At 43.6% G+C, this 25,922-nt stretch overlaps 1 protein-coding gene across 3 annotated transcripts in view; it reads left to right on the top strand.

Annotated features, from left to right (window-relative positions):
• Rnf144b (ring finger protein 144B) overlaps positions 1-25,922 on the top strand; it is a 166,031-nt gene that overhangs the window by 85,586 nt on the left and 54,523 nt on the right. The window contains exons 1-2 of one of the 3 annotated variants that reach the window (XM_052728227.1): positions 6,483-6,940; positions 20,449-20,639. In XM_052728227.1, coding sequence (XP_052584187.1) covers positions 20,475-20,639 — 165 coding nt within the window. In that variant the 5' untranslated portion in view covers positions 6,483-6,940; positions 20,449-20,474. Of the gene's footprint in view, positions 1-6,482; positions 6,941-14,304; positions 14,413-20,448; positions 20,640-25,922 lie in introns of those variants that run through there. The other 2 variants (XM_052728229.1, XM_052728228.1) reach the window with 2 other exon arrangements.

The raw sequence follows: 25,922 nt of genomic DNA, 5'->3' as shown, positions 1-25,922 counted from the left end.
TGAAACTAGAGTTGTACACAAGCTAGAAAAGTGGCCGAACTACTTAGCTACAACTTTAGCTCTAGACTTATTCTTGAGGAGGGTAGGACCAGTGACCTGATCATATGACTATGAGACATTTAAGAGAGCAATTCTTTGGAAATGTACAACAAAAGTAGAATTATTTATTTACTTGTCCCAAAGTAAAACTGTAGTGAACATAAGAAGTGGGGATTTTGTAGCCAAATCCCCCCATCAGAATCCATTACATGAGAAATTAGTGCTAAATACACACCCAAACCTAACTACTTGAAAATGAGGAAATATTCCTCCAAAGAAAAATAAACGGCTTTTTAGAGAGTCACAGATGAACTTTGTGCTCAACTCTTTAGAGCATTTCATATACTCAAAACTTTACTAAAGGATAATTCTGTTACAGTAAATGTTTTTATTAATGAAATAAAGGCTGGAAGAGACACCTGCTCCCTCAATGAAAATCCTTTCAAAATAATGCCCGCACACATCCATGGATAGAAAGGAGAGCTGATAAGTTAAAGTTAATGGGACAGAAGAAAATCATAGGAGGGGTAGAAATGACAAAATCATGCAAAGATAGAGTAAAAATATCAGAGATTAGGAATGATAGACACAACCATGTATGCAGGTCTTAGGGAAGGTAGAATTAGGAATTAAATATATAGGAAACAGGTGCCAAACTCAATACAAACTAATTGGAAAATTTAGAAGAAATGGTTCTTTTATAGGTGAAGTATAAATGACACCAACTAACTGAAGTAGAGAATCCCAGTGGGTCAGTTACTGCAGAAGTCCCCACACTGCTTTCTGTGAGCCATTTGGTTTTTGATTTTATTATTATTATTATTGCAGAAGTCCTCACACTGCTTTCTGTGAGCCATTTGGTTTTTATATTATTATTTTTATTTGTTTTGTCTTCTCTGTTCAGCCTTGGTTGTCCTGGAACTTGCTCTGTAGGAATAGGCTGGCCTCAAATTCAGAGATCTGCCTACCTCTGCCTCCCAAGTGGGATTAAAGGTGTGTGCCACCACCACTGGGCTTATTTGGTATTTGCTGAGGGCTTTTTTAAAGAAAAAAGTTTAACAATGCACTGGAAAATGATGGGAAGGTAGTCTTCTACTGCACATATCAGATTTTACTACAGTCTCATCCAATAGTGCATTAGGATGTGATGCTTCAAAGAGCGCTTTTCACTCATCCTGAAATTTGAGACATAATGAGTGTAACTCCGTTTTTTCCCCAGTTCTTTTCAAATGCAAGTGAGTTAATGTCATCCTTTCTGACTCTTCTTGTTCTGTTCCACCTTTCTTTATGTGTTGGATAGCATATATTAGTTATAGAGATCATCTACCTTTAAAGACCAGCATGTAAGGTACTTAATGGGAAAATGAAAAATGTCACTACCTTGGTGGCTAAGTACAGCTAATTCATTCCATCTCATGGTGGCAGGAAGCTGCCAGGCTGCCTGCCAGTGAGATCACATGGAAACATAAGTCTACATGGTCTTGGCACAGTGCTTTTGCCATTTTTTCGTGCTCTAAACCTATGATTTATGTGAGTTTACCACTTTAAAAATCATTTTGAAAGGAGCCCTTCTGCAGAAAATGAGCTAAAAAAGGTACAAGTTACATGAAAATTTGACAATCAAATTTCCTTTTTTCCACAAAGGTGGATGTGTAAATTTCAAATCCATTGAAGCAGCATCAACATCAACCTCCAAAGTTTGTAACTGTCTTAAGAATCCTTTGGTCTAGCCAGGTGGTGGTGGTGCACACCTTTAATCCCAGAACTTGGGAGGCAGAGACAGGAGGATGGATCACTGGGTTCCAGGCCTTCCAGGTCTACACAGAGAAACCCTGTCTTGAAAAACAAAACACAAAATAAAAAAAAGAATCCTTTGCCCGCAACAGGACAGTGTGAACCTGTACGCTGCAGGAATGCATCTAGGTCTATGCTATGATTGTTTCATGCTGTGACTTTTCAATGAGATCGGTGACTTTTCTAAATCAGTTTTGTCCATTTTGAATGTGATGCTTTCTTTACACGTGTATGAAAAATGACATGATAGCTGTTGATGTAGCTGGCTCCAGCAGAGCTGTTAGGAAAACCTTTCTTGATATTGCTGTGAATTGTACTAAGTTTGACTTAAAATTTTATTGTGACAGATAATTTTCTTTTTGAGATAAGGTCTTGGCTTGCTATGTAGCCCAGCCTGGACTTGAACTCATGATGTTCTTGCCTCAGCCACTTGAGTGCTGGGTTTATGGATGTCTACCACCATACATACCTATCAAGACTTAATTTAAATAAAGAGATAAATATTGAATGTATGTGGGGGAAGGTGTGGATATGAAGGTCAGAAGACAACTTGTAGGAGCCAAAGTTCTCTCTTTCAACCATGTAGGGTCCAGGGATCGATCAAACACAGGCTTGGCAACAAGTACCTTTACTGCTGAGCCTCTTCCAGTCGTTTCTTATGTCAGATTACAATGGTTTTATAACATTGCCTATTATATAATGCCTACTATATAATATGAAATACATTATTGTTGTTTTATACATACATAGACATAATTATAGTGAATTTATTGGCCTCAGATTCACGGAAAACTTTTCTATTTTTCCTTTTTTTAGTCTTTTTTTTCCTTTTAAGATAGAGGTGTTAGCTTCAAACACGTGGCAATCCTCCTGCCTCCTAAGTGCTGGCATCACTAGTATCTGCTTGGAAAACTTTAAATTTGCTTTGGATTCAATTGGATATTATTGCTTTTCTATGACTGTGAATACATTCCAAGTTAATATAGTTTAATTATCATTAATCAAGATTTTGGTGTGGCTTTTCTTTGAGAAGATCTAAAATTCAGTGTAGCATGAATCTTAAAAGTTCTTATTAATAAAATCAAACCTGAAGCCAGTTATTGAGGTGAACACTGGAAGATCAGAGAGACAGAACAAGCCACAGCTTCCTCACCTCGCCAGTTCCTCAGCTGATCCTGTTTCCTCAGGCTGGAAGCCTCTGAGTCCTCATCCAAATGGATCTCAGCTGAACTGCTGCTAGAAGCCTGAAAGCTTAACCAGCCAAAATGCTTCTAGTTTCTGGTCCTCACGCATTATATACCTTTCTGCTTTCTACCATCACTCCCTGGGATTAAAGGCTTGAGTCACCATGCTCGGCTGTATCCCTGAACAGATGGATTTCTGCCTCTGGAATGCTAGGATTAAAGGCGTGTGCTGCCACTGCCTATCCTAAGTATCTAGTGGCGTTTCTGTTCTCTGACCCCAGATAAGTTTATTAGGGTACATGATATTTGGGGGAACACAATACCACCACAATTCAGACTAAGAAAGGATGCTTTGTTAGGATGCTGGTCAGTAGGATTAGAATGGTGAGCAATTTATAAACCATGTTCTCACTGAGAAAAATAAAAATTCTTCAGGTCACAGTATTTAGATTCGCCTCTGAGACACGTCAGTGGGCTGTTTATTTTTCCAGTCTAAACGAGGCGGTTCTTTCTCGGGTGTGTGCGGGCTTCCTTCTTCCTACCTAGTAAGTGCTGATGGGCCTCTGGGCTCTTTTTTCTTTTCTTTCTTTTTTTTGGTTTTTCGAGACAGGGTTTCTCTGTGCAACTTTGCGCCTTTCCTGGAACTCACTTGGTAGCCCAGGCTGGCCTCGAACTCACAGAGATCCGCCTGGCTCTGCCTCCCGAGTGCTGGGATTAAAGGCGTGCGCCACCACCGCCCGGCGCGTTCTTTTTTCTAACCCCTTCTTTCCTTCCTTTTTTTCACTTCCCCCTTTGATGTGTATCATGTCAGTTCCTATTTCGTATCAGCCAGGACCACAGTGTGCAGCTGATCATTGCACTGTCCCAGAGGCTGACATTCTGTTCCCCTTCCCAGCATCTGGAGAGTTTCTCTTTCATCGGGCACTGTGCTAGCAACTTCACAGATGTCTCTCACTTACTTTCACAACAATCTATAAACTGTACACCATACCCTTCAGAAAATATTTTATATGTGAATGTTCTGCCTGCATGTATGTCTGTGTGTGACATGCATGCAGTGCCCTTGGAAGCCAGAAGAGGGGTCTGATCCCCTTGGGACTGAAGTTACAGACAGTTGTGATCTGCTGTGTGGGTGCTGGGAATTGAGCCTGGTCCTCTAGAAGAGCAGCCAGTGCTGTTAACCACTGAACCATCTTTCCAGCCTCCCATCTTTCTTAATATTAGATTTAAAAAAACCCAGCTGTTTGATAGGTATAAAAACTGGATTATGTTAAATAACTTGTGGGAGGTCACATGGCTATTAAAAGTGAGTGGTGGAGTATGTGGGTCAGAAGCCGGTGGTTCCCTTACAGTGTGCTAATTTTTGTGGGTAACCTTACCTCTCGGTAATTTCAACTGTAGCCACCGCCTAAATGGATGCACTTCCTAACTGGCTCTCTACTCAGTCAATCAATCCTCTTTGGATGGCCCACTAGATGGTCCTTGCTCCTGGCCTAGAGGTTGGTGAGTTTCTGCAGGATTGAAGTTGGGTCTTCATCCTCTTCCTTTCCAGTCCTCCTCCCAGTCTCCCCCACCCCCAGCTATCCAGCAGCCTGGTCTCTGCTTGCTCTCATCGCCCGCATCCAGATAGACGGCCCATTCCAGCAATGCTGTTTGGAAGTCTCTTTCCATTTGTGCCGTCTCCTTCTTTCATCCCAAACACCCTGGCTCTGTCCACATCGTGAAAAGCGTCTCTAAATCTCGTCTAACTTCACCCCGCTAGCCACCTGCTCTGCCTGGCTCAGTCTTCTCCACATCTCCTTCTAAGCCACTTGAAGACCCAATCTGAAGCCGTGACTTGATTCTCTCCAGCATGCCCTTCCTTCGGTGAGATGATTCTTCCCTGTGTTGCCACGGCACCTGGTCCTAAGTGTGTCATATGGTCATGGTGTCCTACCGAATGGCGTGTTTGTCTCACTCTCGCCCTGGGATGAGAGTTCTCTGGGGACAGGGTTGCTCTTTCACTTACCTTTATCTTCCTAGCCCCCGGCAGCTTATCTGAGAGATCGATAAACACTGAGGGGGTGAATATCCAGCCATAGACTCCTTTTGCATATTACTGTAACATTCAGAGTGTTTAGTATTAAATGTTGACTACAATTTTTGTGAATTTGTATGGTTGAACATAATCCATGGAGATGTGATTCCGTTCTATTAAAAACAACAGCTTTGTGTCCAAAGGCAGCATGATTATTGCCTAACCTGCATTTTTATTCATATTGGCAGTGGCTTCTGGCTTCTTCCCTTATCCTGCTGATAAGAGCCAGTACCTTTAACTACGTGGTGATATCAAATGTGGATTCTGTGTTGAACTTTGGTTTGAAGCTCAGAAGATTGGCATCAGCACTAAGGAATGAACTGGCCTGTCAGGAGGTTTATCTTTCCTGCCTCTGGTCCATCAGGAATGGTTACTTTCTGGGGGTGGGGGTAAGTTATTTGGGACCCCAAGCCCCACTCAGTCTGAAGTTAGCTCTTCTTCCTCATAGTTTTCACTAATACATATCTTTATCACCCACGCAGATTTTGATCTTATTGCAGCTGTGGTCTAGCTTGAGCCAGCCACTTAAGTCTCTCTAGACATCGTCTTTAAACTTATTTGTTTGGCTTAAAATAACTAGGACTTTGCCGCTCAAATGTCATCCTTTGGTTGTGTGATTTTAAGTCCCTATTTGTGTGTTCTCCTACTGTCTCAGGGTTAGGGTCTGCAGTCCCCCCCACCACACACACACACACACACACACACACACACACACACACACACACTCACTCACTCACTCACAGTTTTCTTCTGCACTTGGCTTTTGCCGGGGCTGAGAGTGCTGCTAAGTTACCGCACACCTTTACCTGTCCCGGAAAGCGTCTATGAGCCCATCCTGACCTCAGCTGCTAAAGTAAGGTTGCAGAGAGCCCACAGACAAATTGCTGCACCAGAGGAGGGATCTTCTAAAGCTGCAATGTTCAACAGGTCTAGGCCTGTCCTTGTGACCTATGGGGGCCGGCAGTGAGAGTCCGGAGGTATGCCATCTATTAAAAACACAGTACTAATTAAGTGTCCACAGTCGTGGCGCACTGCTCCTGTTTCTGGATTAGCTGTTAGATTGTCATTAAGCGAGAAGACGACTGGTTAGGTTACTGTCGTGTTTTTTTCCACATCATTTGTTGACAGAGCACTTGAAGTGAAATCATTGTAAGTAAACTAAGACCTCTCCTAACTTGATTTGCCTACATCAGACAGACCTGGAGAGACGAGGTACACACTACGTTTTGAGAAGATGTGCAGGGGAAGGGTTTGGGGGGAGGTGAGAAGGCAAATCAGGGCTGTTAAAAGCAGAAGAGGAAAGGTGGCCTGTGGAGATCTACACAGAGAGACAGCGAGCGCGGAGGGTGCCGCTTGCGGGTGGGCAGGAGGAAGCGCAGTGGGGGTTGCTGCCCGCACCCAGCTCGGGATTTCTACAGCAGCACCAGGTCGGGATCCGAGAGCCCCTGTCCTGCGCTCTGCCTGCATGAGATCAGACAGGGTTAAGGCCATCAACACCTGCAGTCAAAGTGCGACCCAGATGGGAAGTAGGAAGTGCGGCGCCGAGCTTCCTGTATAAATAAACGCTCTGGCTGCTGCGCCCCAAGCTGCTGGCTGGTTCTGCAAGGTTCCTGCCTGTCAAGACAAGGAGGCGGAGAGGGACTCCTCCTCTTCCCTAGCTGTAGGTCTGGGCGTGGAGTCCTGTGGCAATCCTGCAAAAGTGTAAAGCTGTCAGCCAGGCGGAGCACGCAGAGAGAGGGGAGAGAATGAGAGAGCCCCTCCTTCACAGTGTGCCAGCTGTCCCGGCTGGCCCAGGCTGGACCTGCTAGAGAGAAACCAGTAGTCCGAAGACCTCAGTCTCAACCAGGTAGGTCTACAAGGGGTGCTTGTGCGCACGATGCAGGCAGGCGATGCAAGCCAGGAAGGCTGCTAGCTTAAGATACTGCTAGCTTAAGATACCGAGAGCGACAGGACCGAGGTTACCTAGTGGTTTTTGCTAAATTCTGTTTCCAGAGCTTAAGCCATGCAGAACTGCATGCATTCCGAGTGCCTCAAACACACCTGTTAACTTAAAAGAAAAAAGTGCCGTCGAAAAGGTCAAAACAGATTAGTTTCATTTTTAATAAAATGATCTTTACAGAATGTATCATAAATTGCATATTAGACCAGTCCTCTGGTGTGTTTTGAGTAGAGACTGACAGTTGGATTGTCTTGGCTGTCTACCTTCTGTTATTTGGAAATGCACGGTAATATGTTGACACACAGAGCTATGAATAATATGTCACATTAACGATGGAGTCTGGGCTAAACATTATAGTGATTATTTTTTTTTGGTCAGGTAATTGCTGATAAAAGAGAGAGAGGGAGAGGCTCTGTCCTGTTTTCAAGTTGATGTTAAAATGAAGCTGATCCTGTTTTCACAGAGGAAAGGTATCTTGGCTAGCCCCTTCCAGAGTTCCTTTTCTGATTAGTTTCAGGGATCCTGCTGTCACTCCTCATGATGCACACCCCCTTGAAACTCCAATTTCTCAGAATACAGTTCTCTGTGCCTGCACTGGGGCTGCCACTGTCTTCCCCAGGTACCTTCTCAGACCATGAGCTGGAAGTCTTAGCATGACTATCAGGGAGGGTCCTGGTTAGGGCATTTCTGACTGTGGATTGTGAACATGGGGAGGTATGAACTGAAGGATAATGTCCTCAGCACTTCCGAAGCAGCGGATGAGGGGTGTCTCTGCCCAGAAGCAAAATAAATGAACTTTGAGATGACTCAGGTTTTAGGGTGTGGGTAAGAGGCAGGAGGAGCCCGGCCAGTCTTCCCTGGGTTGTTGGCAGTTAAAGTAGCTGCTGCAGCTTTCTCTGAGGTGAGCCCCTTGTTCTCGGTTTCCATTCAGTCTGATCCCTTGCTAGCTCCCTCCTCCTCCTTAGTGGGTCTTTGTAAACCCCACTCTTTTTTTTCATGAGCATCAGACCCTTAAGTATTTCTGAAACTACCTTAAAGAGAAAGAGAGGGAGAGAAAAGGAAAGAAATCCAAAGTAGATCCACAAAGCCACTTGGAGATAGCTGTACTATGAAGTCCAAGGCTACCAGTTCATCCACCTCCTGTCCTTGGGTACCTTTGATTGGCATTTGCTGGTTTGGAGTGGGCATCAAGTTGGAAGGGACGGAGGGAGGGAGGGAAGAGGGTGGGAGAGAGAGAGAGAGAGAGAGAGAGAGAGAGAGAGAGAGAGAGAGAGAGAGAGAGAGAAAGAGAGAGAGTTCTGTTTCCAAAGTACCTTCTAAGTGCCTGTCTGGATGAGTGAAAAATAACAAGATTAACATGTGCAGCGAATGTGAAAAAGATGTCAAGTAGCAGAATTAGCATGCTTGGCTTTTTATTTAAAATAAACAGCAAAAGAAAACTTGACCTAAAATCTCCCAGGCCAATCACCCTAGATAACTCAGGCCTGCACTATCATGCTGGAAGGCAGGCTTAAGTGTGGTCAAACACCGACCATTTACCCAGGGTTTTACAAATATTTACAGTCATTGATGCCAAATATCTTTGTGCTGAGCCCCGAAGAATATTCTCAGCATTCAAAAGCCCCGTGCTCATGAATGGTTCTCAGTTCCCTGGCAGTTTTAAAGGCATTCAGATTTCTAAACTAGGTCAGTGTAAGACATGTCTTTTTAAAATAATCAATTTTGGGATCTCAGATTATGAACCCGTTTTTTTCTGTGGCCAAATTGTACAAGCAAAGAGAAAAGTATGCTCTCTCTAGAAAGAAACAAGTTTATTTTATCTACCCAGCAAGATGATTTAGCTTCCTGGAAAACATCTTTCTTTTTTCAACACCGTGGATACTTTTAATCAGGAAAAAAAAGTGCATTTGAAATTTCTTTCTGGAAAAATTGTTTCAATATTTTAGAAGTCTAGGAACATTTAGACACACTGGGAATTGTTTCTCTGAAGTTCCTTCGAGTCCAGCCTTCTGTATCTCCCCTGGCTGTGACATGGCATCGTGTCCTCTTAGGAGAGAGTTTTGGTATTTGGTATCCCCAGTTGGAGACAGCGGTCGGGAATCATGCCGCCCTCAGAGGCTGGTGCAAGAGCAAAGTCCAAGCTGTTCTGGGGACTGACTCTACTTTGTGCAGCTGATTATTCTGGACGTCGAAGGGGACCAGTCTCTCACACAAGTCATGCCTGGCACTTTAAGGAGTGGTTGTCTGAAGCTGCTGCTCCTCACTCTAGAGACATTTCTTCTAGAGATTTCTGTCTTAATGTGTAGATGCTCCCTAGTTATACTAACTTATCAATATCTTTCCTTTTGATTTATTGGGAGTGAATGTGGATGAGAACCAGGCCTTTAATATATAGTCATAAAATTTGTCTGCTGTTGAGTGACTCTTTCCAAAGTTCTCTGCTAGATGCTGGGGACATAAAGATGTGTAAGGTGTGGTGGCCTTTGTCCTGAAGGAATTGTTGTTAGCTTGGAACTGAGTTTGGATAAGGTGGCAACCTTTAATTTATGTTGTTTTGGCAGAATATGAAAACTGTTTTGATGTTTTCTCGTCTCAGTCATGTGCTCTTTGCTGTTTGTTTTTTGGTCCTGTTTTCCTGATGGCATTTGAGTCTTATGTAAGGTAGAGAGCTCCGATCGTACCTGTGTTTGTTTCTCTCACTTTGTCTGATTTGTGCAGAGCAAAGGTTGAAACGCAAGGCCTCATACATCATAGTTCGGTTCTCTACACCCTCAGCCTTGAATATTTATTTAAAAATTTTTTAGAAAAAAATGCCTTGTATTTATTGATTGATCCTGTGTGTGGAGGTCAAAGGACAATTTTCAGGACCTTTCACCTTGTGGGTTCTGGGGATCGAACTCCAGTAGTCAGAATTGGCAGTAAGTGCCCTCACAGCTGAGCTTTCTTACCAGCCTATTTGAAATGTTTTAATCCATTTTCACCTTTAAGTGAGCTGTTAGTTTGGGGACTAACATTTTTTCTCAATTGCATTTGGCATTTGCCATCAACTCATCGTGGAGTAGTTCTAAAAGCTAGTGTATTATCACACTGAATTAGTTATTCAAAACAGAAAACTTGGGGCCTGGGCATGGGAGGGATGGCCAAATGGTTCAGAAGATATAAGACCCAGGTTAGGTTCATGGTACCCACACAGCAGCTCACACCAGGTTGTAACTCCAGTTTGGGGATCCGATGCCCTCTTTTGGCTTCTGTGGGCCTCAGTCATGCATGTGGTATACACACATGTATGCAGGCAAAGCAGTCACTCACATAAAATAAAATAAATTAATCTGAAAAACAAAATAAACCAAGCAGAAAACGACACTTCAGAGAGTAAAAGTGACCAGCACTCCCCCAACATGGGATGAACAGCTTCTTGTGTGTAACTGGGTTCTTTTTTCCTTTCTTATTATTAAAATACCCAACCTATTTGATGTACATGTGCTTATGTGAGTTTGGGTGCACTGTGTATGTGCAGGTGCCCATAGAGGTCAGGGGGTATCAGATACCCTGGAGCTGGAGTTACAGAGGGTTGTGAGTCACCTACTGTGGATTCTGGGAACTGATCCAGGGTCCTTTGCAAGAGCAGAAAGGACTTGTGACTGCTGTGCCGTTTCTCCACTCCCGGTTTCCTTAAGTAGAAAACACCACTTAAATCGAGCACAAGCCTCATGTTCAGAGCAGGAGGTCCATGGCTGGTCACTTTAGGAACATGCTTTGGAAGGTTTACATCCATGAAGTCATGAGTTTGAATCAGGCCCCTCGGTCAACTTGTTCCTTGGGAAGTCAGAATAAGATAATTCACTCCTCTCTTTCATGGGCTTGTGGCGGTGACCATAAATCCACAAGATCTCTTGTCTGTGATTATGTGATATCAGCTGCTGATCAACCTCCCCAACTAGCCCCCTTCTATACATAGGGCCTGGATTTTGTCACCTTCACACTCCATCCCCTAAGGTTATGTCATTTGGTTCTTTGTGGCTTGACTTTGTTTAAGGCCTTATAGATCCCAGTTACAATATTGTTTGGGAAAGGCATGCAAAAATATATACCCTGAACCTTCTTCCATGTGTGAGGTAAGCAATGACCCTTCCAGGCTGGTCTCATGAAAATTTGTTAATTTTCTAATTAAAATGTCTTTGGAAGCTTACAACTTTTACAGGAGGAGGTAATATTCACACATGCTTTTATTCATTTGGAGAAAAGTCTTTTGGTTCAGATGTTCATACTTTGGTGACTGTTGTTTCCTGGTAATGTCCTGGTCCTAGAAGTCAGCCTGAGTCTCCTTCCGTAGGGCTTTCTGAACACCACGTCTCCTCGATTGGTTGATTACATTATTGTTCAACCTGCCTGTCAGAGGCATTCCTTCCTGCTTTGGGGCTTTGTTGTTGTGCCAGGCAAAGGGATGAAAATTATTCAGTGGGGCTGGATGAATAATGTGGGAGGCGAGAGAACCACGATTAAAGAAAGGGGGTGGGCAGGACATGGTGGTGAGGAGGAGGGAGGTGCCCTGGTGAGTGGAAAATCACAGTGCCAAGAACAGAGCTGCAGGTCTCAGATCTACTCCTACCTTCTCTGATAACTTTGTATTGTTAAAAAAGCTGGAATGGATTTCTACTTCTTGGACATCTCCCTGCAGTCTAAAGAGAACATGGAACAAAGACAAGAAGAAGGAATTGAGTTTTTTAGAAAAGGGAACAGCATTTTGTAAAGGATAAACTAGACATCCCAGATGCACTACTCTCAGGAGGGTTCAGAGTGAGTATCTCATGATACATTTTTTTTGGTCATGTTCACATATCTCTTCTAATACTTACTTTGTAGCAAAAACATTTTTTAAAGTTAGGTTTCATTAGAATAGTTTCCTGGACTTTATTCATAAGTGAATTTTAAACAGCAAACATATTCTTTAAAAAATAGTCCTTGCTGAGGCTTAAGACACTCCTCCTCCTGGGCCTGGGGAAGTGGTTCAGTCAGTGGAGTGCTTGCTTGCTGTGCATGAATCCCAAGTTCAGTTCCCAGCACCACATAAAACCAGGCATGGTGGTGTTTGCATCTAATCCTTGCACTCAGGAGGTAGACGCAGGAGAATGATGAAGTTCAAGGCCATCCTGGGCTATGTGTGACACTGCTCCCTCCCCAAAGATGCTCTCATTCCTCTTTCCTAGTGTTCTTCCTTCCTTTCCACCCACCAAAAAGATGACAGTGATAGAGTTATACCTAGATAATGACATTTCCATTCATACTGCCGTCCATACCTACTGTGCATGTGATGGTGGTCCCATTGATTATAATCAAGTGAGCACATTCCTATTGCCCAGTGAGTTCCACAATAAAGTCCTTATGTATTGGGACAATTCTTGTGTAAACAAAGGCACTGGAATGCCTATTGCACAGCAGTAGACCATACAGTTATATACAACATGCCATAATTGATGATAATATGTAGCAATGTTACGTTTTGTTGTATTATTATTTGTCTATTACCACTGTGTATTTGAGAAGCATCTTCTGCAAGACATCCTGCCACATTTCACAGGTAGCAGCCTCTCTCTTCTTGTGTTCACCATGTCTCTTATTACAGCAAGAGGCCAGGCTGAGTGATTGACCCACATCCTCTAGGTTTGTGTTGTGCACTATGGCGCTCACACAGTGACCACATCTCTCTAGTTGTTAAGCAATGCATGACTGAGTTCACACATCAGTGCCATTCCCAGAAGACTGTGGTCTGCAAGCTACAAAGTTATGGTCTTGTTTCTGTCCTTGAAACTGTTGAGATAAAGATTTGAAGACCAAGGAACTGTGGTCTTAGGTGTCTGGTCTTTATCTCTTGATTTCTCTGGATGAAGCCATGAGACTGTCGAGAGGAGAGAAGTCCTGTGACAAGCCACATTTCTCAGCACTTCTGCATCGAGGCTGAGGGGATGAGTATTAGTCCCATCACATCTAAGAACCAAATATCCTTGGAGTTGCTGGTTCCTATGAAGATTCTCCTATCTCTGTTATCAACAACGATGAAGTCCATTATGAGGGACACCTTGTTTGTGCTCCCTGGCCTTGAGCACTATCCCTTAGGGCCAGTTGAAAAGATATGAACTGTGCTTCAGAAGTTGTGTTTCTCTGGAGTCTGCCTATGATCCATCTGTTCTTGCTGTCATGGGGCATGCAGGAGAACTGTTAGTGATGTTACTGATATGCACGGGTTCATCCTGTCCCTGAATGAGCAGAACACTGGTCAGAGAGCCAAGTAGGAAAGAGAAGCATACTGGCTGGGGTGGAAGGCTGCCAGGAGCCCTTCTTCCTTAGCACCTTCGCTGCCCTTGCAGTTGCTGTACCCTCCCCCCCTCCTGTGAATGCACCTGCCTTCCATTCAACACTGGGTTTAGAGGGCAGCTTCAGCAAATGGCTAATGGCAGCAGTTTACTAGCCTTAGCCAGTAGCATTTAAGCCACTGATAGGCCCTGTTGAAAACATGAGCCAGTAACTAAATAAACCACTCCACTGGGCAGCAGTGCAGAGGTCAACACAGTACAGTCCACCTCCATATCCTCAGGCTTCAGATCTATGGATCTGACGATGGATCAAAAGTGGGGCCTTTGACCCAGAATGTGGGGCTGGCTGGAACGTTGGCTCAGCAGTTAAGAACAATCATTGCTCTTGCAGAGGACCAGAGTTTGGTTCCCAGCATCCACACCAAGAAGAACACGTATAGCTCTAGCTCCAGAGGATCTGATGCCCTCTTCTGGCTCCTGTTGGCACCTCCACACATGTGACATACACACATACGTGTATACTAATAATAATGAGAAAGTGAAACAACTTTTAAAAGGTATTCAGAAAGGGCCAGCAAAATGGCTCAGCTGATAAAGGCCCATACTGCTGTCAAGCCTGCCGACCCGAGTTTGATCCCTGGGACCTACATGGTGGAAGGAGAGAACTGCCACCTGCAAATTGCCCTTTAGCCTTCACATGCACACTGCGGCATGCCTGTGCCCCTCTTTCCCTGGAGAAATAATTGCAAAAAAAAAAAAAAGTCAACTCAGAAAAATAGTTGCACATGTACTAAGCTTATACAGATTTTTTGCTTGTCAATATTTTCTAAACAGTACAATATAATTATTCATACTGGTTTTCTATTGTACTATTTAAGGCACTCAGGAGGATATGCGCTGGTTATGTGCAACATCATGCCATTTTATGTAAGGAACATGAGCATCTATGAGTTTTGGCATCCGAGGAGAGGGTGTTCTGAACCAAGTGAATAATACCAAGGGGCAAGCACGTGAATTTTCGCTGCTGTGCTTAACTAGCATTGGAAGAGATTTCATGCTGAGGCAGAGGTGAGAACTTCAGATCCCTGCTCTTTTCGTTCTACTGGTTCTACTCAGGTAGAGCCAGCCTGAGTCTCTCTCCATGGCACACACTGGCACTTGCACTGCACCGCCCCATGGCCTGCCCTTCCTGAATCCTTCCCTTGGAAGCTCCCTCCTGTAGCTGTGGACCCAGCCCCCTCAGAGGATGGTCTGGTGTCTCTCAAGGTCACGTCCCCATCTGGAGAGCATTCCTCCTCTCCTGCTTGGTCCTTGTCCTCAGGCCACTGTAGTGTAGCTGGGAGTGAGGACCTCAGCACAGATAAGCTGGACCTTTCCTGAGATCCTGGCTGTCTGTCCTATCTAGCTGATTCACTTTGCTGATCTTCTTTTTAACTCAATCTCTGTAATTGTGCTCTGTCCATTTCTCTAAATGATTTGCAAGGTGCTAAGACAATGTAGAAAAATTCTCAAATAACAGTATTAGTACCCTAATCAAATACTTTTCCTTCCAATTAGATTATCTCACATCTGCGCGCGCGCGCGCGCGCGCGCGCGCACACACACACACACATACACACACACATACACACACACACACATCACACACACACACACACACACACACACACACACACACACACACGATAACTGCTTTGATTCTGACTACTCAAACAGGCAGAAGCTACATGAGTTAAAAATACTCTGAATGTTGGCTCTCACCACCCTCAGAGTTTCGGGAGCAGATTGCTTTTTCAGGCCTCCAGCAGAATATGGAAATTCCTTATGCATCCCGTGCTTCTAGCACAGCTTCTCAAGTATTCCTTTCTTTGGCAAGCCTAATGAAAACACACGAGGGAAGAGACTTTCCTGCCCTTTCCTATCAGACAGCACTTGCTTCTCATAACAAATGTTTCACGGTGCAAGAGACACTTGGAGATAGAAGATTCTCCTTTCCTGGTAATTTTGTACAAAATAGAATGGTCTAAAGTGCCTTTCCCTCCTCACAGAACCTGGCCATAGAGCAAGGTATATATATGTAAACAAGTGAAACCTGCCACAAGCCTTTGAAAGTTGAAACCTGAAGGCAGCTGCCAGAATTCTCTTCTTTCCAACATGCCCTAGTATTCCCTGCCAAAATTCTTTCCCAAGGGTTCTGGACACCCAACGAGAGGCACAGTTACATTTGGAATAACTGTAAAAGCAATTATAATTGTTACCTTGCAAGTGGTAGGCTGGATAAATCGAGTTGCTTTCTTATCTTAGATTAAGAGTGTGAGGTATGAGACAGAACAAGCCATACAAGCCAGGAGGTGGCCAGTCCTAGTGAGCTGGCAGCTCTCTCTGGAAGGAAGGATTTTCTTGAAGCCTGAAAGGGAAAGAGGGTGAATTGCCGGTGTGCCTACAAAGGGGTGGTTGATGAGAGGGATGGGAGGGCGTGGGATGGTATCTTATTTAGAGTTTCTATATATAAACACAATTACCAAAAGTAGCCTGGAGAGGAAAGGGTTTATTTCACTTTATACCTCTCAGATCACACCACCACTGTGGGAAGCCAGGGCAGGAACCTGGAGGCAGGAGCTGATGCAGAGACCATGGAGGAGTGCTGCTTACTGACTTGCTCCCCATGGCTTGTTCAGTCTTTCTCATAGAACTCAGGACCACCAGCCCAGGGGTGGCACTGCCCACAGTGGGCTGGGTGCTCCCACATGAATCATTAATTAAGAAAATACCCAAAAGGACTGCCTGTAGGCCAATCTGGTGGGGACATTTTCTAAATTGAGGTTCCCTCTTCTCAAAAGAATCTAGCTTGTGTCAAGCTGACCAAGAATGAACCAGGACAGACAGTTCATCCCTCCAAGCTGCATGTGACTTGCTAGGTAGTTAGGTTGGGAATCTGAAGGTCTTCAGTGGTAAAAAGGGTGAATCTTTAGACACAAGCCAAGAAACACCAGCAAATTGTAGGCCCTCTAGTGTGGGGATCCCACCAGAGGAGTCATTACAGGGTCCTATTTACTGCTTTAAAAAAAATCCAATTTCCAATAAATAGTGGAAGGATTTCTTGTTTAAGATCTGTCTGTCTGTCTGTCTATCTATCTATCTATAAAATGTATGCTATGTGTCATTCATTTAAAAAAAAAATCATCGTTTGTTTTACCCAAAGACAGATGCCAAAGACTGGTCTTCAGTCTGTTTCTGGGGTGGCCTTAGGCTTCTGTGGTAGGGCCCAGGAGACTGGGAGAGATCAAGGAGGGACTGGCCCTGTATCTCCCTCCAGGAATAAGCACTAATTTGTCTATTCTCTCTTAAGTAGTGGTAGCTTGTCATTTTATTTTTATTAAGTTCTGTTGCTTGGAAAATATTTAAAATCTATCACTTTAGGGAATTGATGTTGATCGTACATAGAAAAAAATCTCCTCTTCCTGAAAAATTGCTTTGGATTATTCAAATCTCCAAGGAATGAAATGTGTCACTTCTTTCTCTGTCCCACTGAGTCACAAGTATGATTTTTGGAATACTTAGTATTTTTTTTAAATGTGTCTCTACAATGTAAAAGGGTTTTATATTTTAAATATTTTACATATAAATATTTTTTTACTTTTGAGTCTTTTTATAACTTTGGTTTCATAGCCTGAGGCATGTAACTCACAACCTAAGGCATAAAATCACAGCTATGACTAGAGACATGATTAGGTTTCAGTAGATCTTGTTGAATACAATTGATGGTCTGTCTTAAAAACAAGAATATGAGCCGGCGGTGGTGGCGCACACCTTTAATCACAGCACTCGGGAGGCAGAGGCCGGCGGATCTCTGTGAGTTCGAGGCCAGCCTAGGCTAGAGAGTGAGTTCCAGGAAAGGTGCAAAGCTACACAGAGAAACCCTGTCTCAAACAAAACAAAACAAAACAAAAACATGAATATGAGCTGGGTGTAGTGGCGCACACCTTTTTATCCCAGCACTTGGGAGGCAGAGGCAGATGGATCTCTGTGAGTTTGGGGCCAGCCTGGTCTACATAGAGTTCCAAGACAGCCAAGGCTGTATATAGATGCCTTGTCTTAAAAAACAAACCACCGGGAGGCAGAGCCAGGCGGATCTCTGTGAGTTCGAGGCCAGCCTGGTCTCCAAAGCGAGTTCCAGGGGCGCAAAGCTACACAGAGAAACCCTGTCTCGAAAAACCAAAAAAAAAAAAAAAAAAAAAAAAAACAAACCACAAGTATGTCTAAGATACCCAGGAGTACATTAAAAATTTGTCCCATATAGCCAGTGAGATGGCTCAGCAGTTAGAGGCACTTCTAATGCAAGTCTTACCACATAAGTCGGTTCCTAGAACCCACAGTTCAATCCCTGAAACTTACTTTGGAAGGAGAGAACCAACTCCCTCAAATTGTCCTCTGACTTTCAAATGTGCACTATGGCACACACATGCCCACAGTCACATACACACATATCACACACACACACATACACACTAATTATAATAATAATTTCTAAATTGCCCTATATAAAGTTTCCTTCTCAAAAGCATTACCAGGCAAGGGCATAAGAAAGTGAGCAATGGCCAGATTTGAAGAACAACATTGGTTCTTCTCAGTAGCATCCTCCAATTGGCATCTTAAATTTATTTAGTTTTGACGCATGATCTCACTATCTGACTTTGAAATAAAGATTCTACTATCTCAGACCCCTGAGTTCTGGGATTACAGAGGTATGACCACCATGATCGGCTCTAGTTGGCTCTGAAGGGTAATTGATATTTGAGGTCTGGGATGGTTCTGAGTTGCAACAGTTCCTGTTGCCCTACTCAGGATACATTCACTGGCTGCATTCAGATGAGAAGACACGTTTGGGGGGACATTGGTGGGACTGTGAGAGTGGTACACTGGGAAGTCTTAGGAAAATGACCAAGTGATCATTATCTAGCCATAGACTGGAAAGAGGTGACATCATTCATTTTTTTTTTTTTTTATCTTACATGACCCTAAAGGGAAGTCTGATATCTCAAGGTCTCAGGCTTGTTGTGTGCGTTAATTTGATTTTAGTTCGCTCTTGGATGGTAGCTCTTTAGTTGTTAGTAGGATGAGAACACTGAATCTTGAAGTTTATTGAACTTTATAGCATGCCTTCCATGTTGGAAACTAATCATTGCTTAGTTTCCTCTTTAACCTGTTTTGAGTCAAGTCATCTCTTGCTTCTCAGTTTATATAGGGTAGTAACTCTTGACTCTTTCTGGTTGGTGAGCAAAGATCTCATTGGTTTTCCCCTTTTCTATCACCTCCAACTTTTTCTTTCATTCTTGTTTTGGTGTTCTTGTGTTTATATATAAGTCATGAAGCTCATCCTGAAGTTCCCATCAATGAAAAGCCATAGTGATGGTCCCACTAAGATATTAATGTAGTTGAAAAAGTCCCATCCCACAGTGACATTTATAGCTGTCATAATATTGTAACTTAACACATGATCCACATTTGTGTGACACTGGTATAAACAAACCTATAGCATTACCAGCCATAAACAGCATATAGAATTATGTATAGTAAATAATGACTGGTTAATGATAATAAGAAACTATGTTAATAGCTTATACATTTATTCCACTATACCTTTTACGAGTATTTTAGTGTGTACTTCTGGCACGTAAAACTGGTTTTTTTGCAAAACAGTCTGCTGGATTAGCAGCAGCCTCATATTTGCTGTATTTACTGTGTTTCTTGATTGCATTGTTCTTCTTATGCTTGGTACACTGTGTTCATTCATCTGTTAGTGTGCACTTAGCTTGATTTCCCTTCGGGCAGTCATGAATAATACTCTTGTGAATGATATTAATAATGCAAAGATGTAGAAATACCTCTTTAAGACCCTGATTTCAGACCTCTTGGGAACACATACCCAGAAGTGGAATTTCTGGACCACATGATAATTTCTTTCTAGTGTTTCTGATGATGGAACCCAGGGCCTTACATCCTAGACAAGTGCTGTACCACTGAGCTACGGCCCAACCTATTTGGTAATTCTTGAACTTTTTTTTGAGAGACATCCTATTTGTAAGTATTTTTTGAGCCAGTTGAGTTGACCGTGGTGATGGTAGTGATGTACTATATTAGTTACTTCTGTTGCTATGGTAAAACACCCATGACCAGAAGCAACTTAAGGAAGAAGGAGTTTATTTTGGCTAATGGTTCCAGAGGATTAGAGTCCATAACAGCGAGGGTGGCATGGCTGTGGGTAGCCAGGGCAGGAAGCTGACTGCTCATATTTCCTTGGCACCCCAGGAAACAGAGAGAGAGAGAGAGAACTAGATGTGGGGTGAGGCTATAAACTCTCAAAGTCCATACTTTCTCCAGCAAGGCCCCACCTCCTAAAGCTTTCAAAACTTCCCTGAACAGGGCCACCAACTGGGGACTAGGTGTTGAGATGCATGAGTCTATGGGGGCCACTTCTCATTCAGACCACTGCATGAACCTCCCAAGTGGCATGTTTGTTTATAGTACTGATTTCCTATCTCCCCTGCCAGCTTTAGAAGGCATAATTAATGATCCACAATGTGATGTTTTAAGACAGTATGCATACACACAAAATGAATAAATCAAGATCATTAATGCAATCATTTCCTCTCATGCTTATTTCTGTTTTCCTGGTGAGAATCATTTAAGATCTGCGCTCAACAATTGCCAAGCACACAATGCCGTTATTATTATTAGCTGAAGTCACTGTGTTGCCCTATTGTTCTCCAGAACTTAGTCATCCTGTCTGCCTGGAACTGTGCACTTGACCACCATCTCCTCCTTCCTTCTCCTCCCTGTCTAGTGATCACTTAACTCCCACAGCTAGCCTCCACGATAGGATTCAGGACAGTGAGGTGAGGTCAGCTTAAATTTCAGGGCTTGGGGAAGACCTTGCCAAGATCAAGAGTACTCCATCCCACAGTTCCCAGAAATGTATCAACTGTACTTTCAGAAATCACCAAGGGTGAGGAGTGAGGATTTACTCAGCCAGACCCCCATACATGTGTTTAACATTAGCTATATGGGTGGTGATAACATTTCTTACTTTGGATTTTTCTGTAGGGATAGAGGAGGCTGAAGACAGGCTAATGGACTCCATCGACAGGCTCCAGTGTCTGACCATGACTGCTGAAAACCCAACTTCCGGAGACCTGACTCCTGTCCCCATTGTCACTTGCAAGCTCTGCCTGTGTGAACAGCCTCTGGACAAGGTGACCATGCTCCAGGAATGCCAGTGCATCTACTGTACATCGGTAAGTTTTCCTTAATGTTTGCACTGTGGGGAAGTCTGTGAGAAATTAGGGGAAGAATTATGAAAGCTACAGGGTCCATTTCTGTGGCATATTGAGTTTGCTACAGTCTGACCCTGCTCTGGAAAGCAAACACACATTTGGTTCACTTTGCAAATACCATCAGGAATAGTGAACAGATTAGTGGTTTTTATTTAGTAGATAATGGGTATAATGAATTATTATTTATTTATTCAGGTTTTACGTTACGTGGTGGAGGCAGAGCTTAGTATGCACCAAGGTCTAATGCACGCTAGGGAAGTGCTCTTATCACGACCCTTGAGCTTTTGAGACACGGTGTGCCTACATGTATATAAGTAGCTCCAGCTTGTGTTTAATTTGCTGTGTAGCCCAGGCTGGACTTGAACTCATGATCTTCCTGCTCAGCCTCTGGAGTTCTGGGATTATAGGTGTGTCCCACCACATCCAGAAATATAATTACCGAGGAAGTAGAAGCTTTCTGTTCTGAAGATCCTACCTAGTTCAGGAGCAAAACAAACTGTTCAGCATGTTATCGTTAACCATTACCTCCAAGCTCACTGGGTGTTCGGAATGATGAAAAAAATCAGATAGTGCCGGGCGGTGGTGGCGCACGCCTTTAATCCCAGCACTCGGGAGGCAGAGCCGGGCGGATCTCTGTGAGTTCTCTGTGAGTTCGAGGCCAGCCTGGGCTACCAAGTGAGTTCCAGGAAAGGCGCAAAGCTACACAGAGAAACCCTGTCTCGAAAAACAAAAACAAAAACAAAAACAAAAAAAAATCAGATAGTAATGAATTTTCCTCAATGTTTTCTCTTTTCCTACTTCTGAAATGTGCTGAATAATTCTTCCCCTGCATTAGTAAACAGCAACAACAGTGGCATGGATGTCCAGGGATGAACTTGCCTCTTTGAGTGATGTCTGTTATCAATGCCTGTCACCTATGTTACTGGTTTCCTTGAAGGTTGCTTGGTCAACGTATCAAGGTGGGAGCCAGAAGGAAGGGATCCCATAGGACTGAAAGATGGCAAAGAATGGTACCATTTACTCTTCCAACAGGCACCTGTCAGGCAGCACTGGTGTCCTGGCGACTATTCTCAGGCACCAGAAATTCTCAGTTATAGAAACAAAACCCAGAAAAGATCTTTGCTCTGAGGAGCTTATAATCTAGAAGTTCTTAATCTGTGGGTCATGACCTCTCTTGGGGTCAAATGACCCTTTCACAGGGGTCACATATCAGATATCCTGCATTTCAGATATTTACATTACAATTCATAAAAGTAGAAAAATTACAGTTATGAAGTAGCAGCAAAAATAATGTTATGGTTGGTTGTGTGAGCCCATTTTCAGGTTCCTTGTGGCTTTACCCAGCAGGTCTGCATAGAGAGGATGATTAGACCACGGGCCTGAGTGCAGGTGTCTGAGAGGGTCTGCCCTTGGCTGTGCTGGGGGACAGTCTTTTGCTCCACCCCTTGGCGTTTCTATAAGTACCTTAGAGCAGAGACAGTCAGGGCTCGCTGGACTAGGTTCCAGGCCCTCTTGAGGCTACCCTGTATTTTCTGTATGTTTATCTCCATGCTCTAAATCCTCTATCTAATATTTCCTGCTACTCTCTGGGGAACTGTGGGATTGGTGGGTAAAGGCCCCGCAGAGTTGGGGGTCACCACAAAATGAGGAACTGTATTAAAGGTTCGCAGCTCTCGGAAGCTGGAGAACTGCTGTTATAATCCACCAAAGGGTTGCAAACTGAGCACCAAGCATAGGAAACAGGAGCCTGGGAACAGGGCTTGGGAGAAAGCAGAGTCCAGTAAAGCAGGGGTCAGAGGTACAGGTCTAGGAAAGACACTGAGTTTTAGGGGGTTAGGAGTCACACTGATGTTACTCCTTCATCTTGCCAGTATGTGATTCTTTAAGGAAAGAGAGGAAGAGGTCTCATCATCTCAGGGCAACCATTTTCCTTTGGTTTTGTTTGGTTTCTGAACCCATCTGTCGGAAGCAATGGCTTCTCTATCTGTCTTACATGCTTTTGACTCTTCCCACTCCTTGAAACATGTGAATCAGAGGCAACATGTAGTGAAAACCACAATGGGAGTTTTCCTCTGAGTGTGCCTGGCATTTAAGGGCAGGATATGAGGTTCAGTCTTTGCTGTGAGAGTTCATAGTGCAGAATTCAAGCTTGTGTGTCAATGCTGGGAAAAGAATAGTGAGCCAAAGGCTGCATTTCATCTTTACAAGAAGCTAATGTTGACACATTGTTGTTTCAATAGATTTTAGTTTCTAATTAAAAACAGTACCACTGTTTCTCATTTCTTCAGTGATTTGGGAGTTGGAGTCTGAACAATTACATTATTCTGTCAACTAGATTCATACTTCCCTATTGTTACAGAGGGCTCAGAAGCAGAAAGTCACATGGCTTGATATTTTTGGTACCCTCCATTTTCTGGAAGTTTTTGTATCTATAAGCATTAACCTTCGCTGGCCTCTTGACACCTCATTACCTATGATGATCTAAAGCTGTAAGCTGAGCACGTGCGACTGCATTAGTGTCTGTAAATTGGCAATGAGAGTCGCCTGAAGTACTACTTGAACATTTTTTTACTGTTAGAGATTTATTTCTTCGTTTTATCCAAAACATGATAAAATAAAAAAAGTGTGCCTAGGGGCTGGAGAGATGGCTCAGTAGTTAAAGGAACTTGCTGCTTTTTGCAAAGGACTTGAGTTCAGTCCCCAGCCTCTGCCACTTTTATTTTTAGTTTATGTGTATGAGTATTTTTCCTTCATGTATGTCTGTGGGCCACATGTGCACCCAGTGCCCAAGGCTGTCAGAAGAGGGCATCAAATTCCCTGGAACTGAAGTTACAGACAGTTATGAGCTGCCATGCGGGTGGTGGGACTTGAACCAGGGTCCTCTGGGAGAGCAGCCAGTGCTCTTAACCACTAAGCCATTCCTCCAGCCCCTGACACACTCTGCTTTCGACCATCTAATGTAGGTAATTCTGGCTCTAAGTAACATCAGAGAAAGGAGGGCAATGCGCAGCACTGCCAATAGTACAGCACCCCTCTAGATGTTCCACTTGTGGGGGTGTTCTCTTCCGCTGAACTCCATGTGTGGCTTCAAATGGAGAAGAAGGGGGGTTGAGGATACAGATGTGGGCACAGTCCTCACTCACATGGATGAAGGCTTTAGGTGCACAATGGAGTTATAGAGTCACAGATGTGGATACATTGGGATTATAGTGAGAGAAACTTAGTAATTATTTCTTGTGCTCTAAAGGCTAAATGTCTCAGGAAGGTTGTAAATTAGTAAGAGGTGGAATGCAGAGAGTTTCTCTTTTTTTTTTTCTTTGTGTCCCTTCGTCAATATAAATAATGGAAACACGAAAATTCAAGCTTCACTTCTATCTTAGTTAGGATTTCTATTGCTGTGAAGAGACACCATGACCACAGTAATGCTTATAAAGGAAAGCATTTAATTAGAGCTGGCTTACAGTTACAGAGGTTTAGTCCATTATCATTATGGAAATCATTATGGGAAGCATGGCAGCATGCAGGCAGACATGGTGCTGGAGAAGGAGCTGAGAGTTCTACATCCAGATCCTCAGGCAGCAGGAAGAGAGTGATACTGGGCTTGGCTTGAGCTTCTGAAACCTCAAAGCCCACCTCTGGGGACTCACTTCCTCTAACAAGGCCACACCTACTCCCACAAGGCCACACCTTGTAATAGTGCCACTCCCTCTGAGTCTTTGGGGTCATTTTCATTCAAACTACCACACCTTCTCTGGATCTTTTTATTTTTCCTTTTTTGAGGCAGGGCCTTGCTGCACAGTTTTGGCTAGCCTAGCACTTGGTGTATAGCCCAGGCTGCTCTTGAACAATCTTCCTGCCTCAGCCTCTCAAGGACTAAGAGTTCAGCCTTAGCCATCACACCTGACTCATTTATAACTACTGCAAATTGTTCATTCAGATAATTCCGGACAGTTTCAGTCAAGGGAAAAGAATCCCAAAAGTCAGTTTTCAAAGCGGGGGAAAGCATGAGTTTGCTCTCTTGCGGGCAGCACTGGCCTGGCCTCTGGTTTGCTTTGGACACTGTTTCTGCCAGCCATGAATGGAGGATAATGGGAGCACAGTTGTTGCTTGTTTTTATAACCTAGATAATTTCACCTGGAAAGAGTTGGTCTGTTGGGCATGGCCTATTTACCTTCCAGATTAAAGACAGGATGTGTTGAGTGAAAAGAAAATAGACTCCAACCGTGTTCCTGCCTTTTTCCATTACCTTTTATTGGCTCTGGGTAGTTAGAATTCTTTTACTATTCATTTCTTGCAGCCAAATGGATTTTCCAGTGTTTAAAAAGTGAGAAGAAACAAGAGATTTTTCAATCAAGCCCTTCTTTCTTTCAGGGCCTGTTGGGTGACCTTTAAGAAAAGCCCCCAGATGCTCTGGGCGACACTTACAGTTGGGGAAGAACTGCCTACGTGTGTGTTCATGTGTGCGCACACGGCTGGTAACTGACGCGAAGCTGAGAACCTGCAGTGTTTCTCTCCAGGGTTCTCACTGATACCTTTATGACATTTTCCTACCCCACCCCCTCCTCTCTTGTGATACAACACAGCTGTGGTGAAGAGCCCAGACACACAGACAGGAGGAGCCAGACTCAGTCAGGCTTTGCCCTCCAGTGGTGTAAGATTTGAGGCAAGGTCAAGCCATTTGATTTCTGCTTCTGAGCAGGAGGAGTTGATAATGCCTGTCTTGGGTAGAAGTTCATCACAGGAGAATCCTAGTAAGGAGGCTAGCTCCCTTCCAACTCTGGAGTAGGCTAACATCACCGTTGTTCCTTTCCCGCAGTCCACTCTATATCGAGCCATTCTGTCTTTTCAAACCGTCCCAGAGCAAGGAATGCTGATAAAGATGTGTTTGACTGTCTTCATCCTCCTCATCAGGCATTTGCCAAAAAGGTGGATACACAGACACACAGACACACACACACACACACACACACACACACACACACACACACATACACACTGTGGCTTACAACTACACTTTTAAACCTAAACTCCAAAAACAGATCAGGAGTCACCAACAAAACAAAACCAAAAACCAACTTTTTTTTCCACTGACAATATAAAATATCAGTAAGGTATCTTAATGAGGAAAAATGAGAAAACAAATCTTAGTCTCATGTTTCTATCCAAAGACACTGGAGACTAGTTTTTCCCTGTTCATCCCTCCAAACTGCAACTTAATTTGTGAATAAAGGTCATCTTAAAGAT

Source organism: Peromyscus californicus, unplaced genomic scaffold, assembly GCF_007827085.1.
Source record: "Peromyscus californicus insignis strain IS unplaced genomic scaffold, ASM782708v3 Scaffold_8__1_contigs__length_139910024, whole genome shotgun sequence".
In the NCBI taxonomy this organism is placed as follows: domain Eukaryota; kingdom Metazoa; phylum Chordata; class Mammalia; order Rodentia; family Cricetidae; genus Peromyscus; species Peromyscus californicus.
Note: the sequence above shows the minus strand (reverse complement) of the source record. Positions and strands in the feature narration are given on the sequence as shown.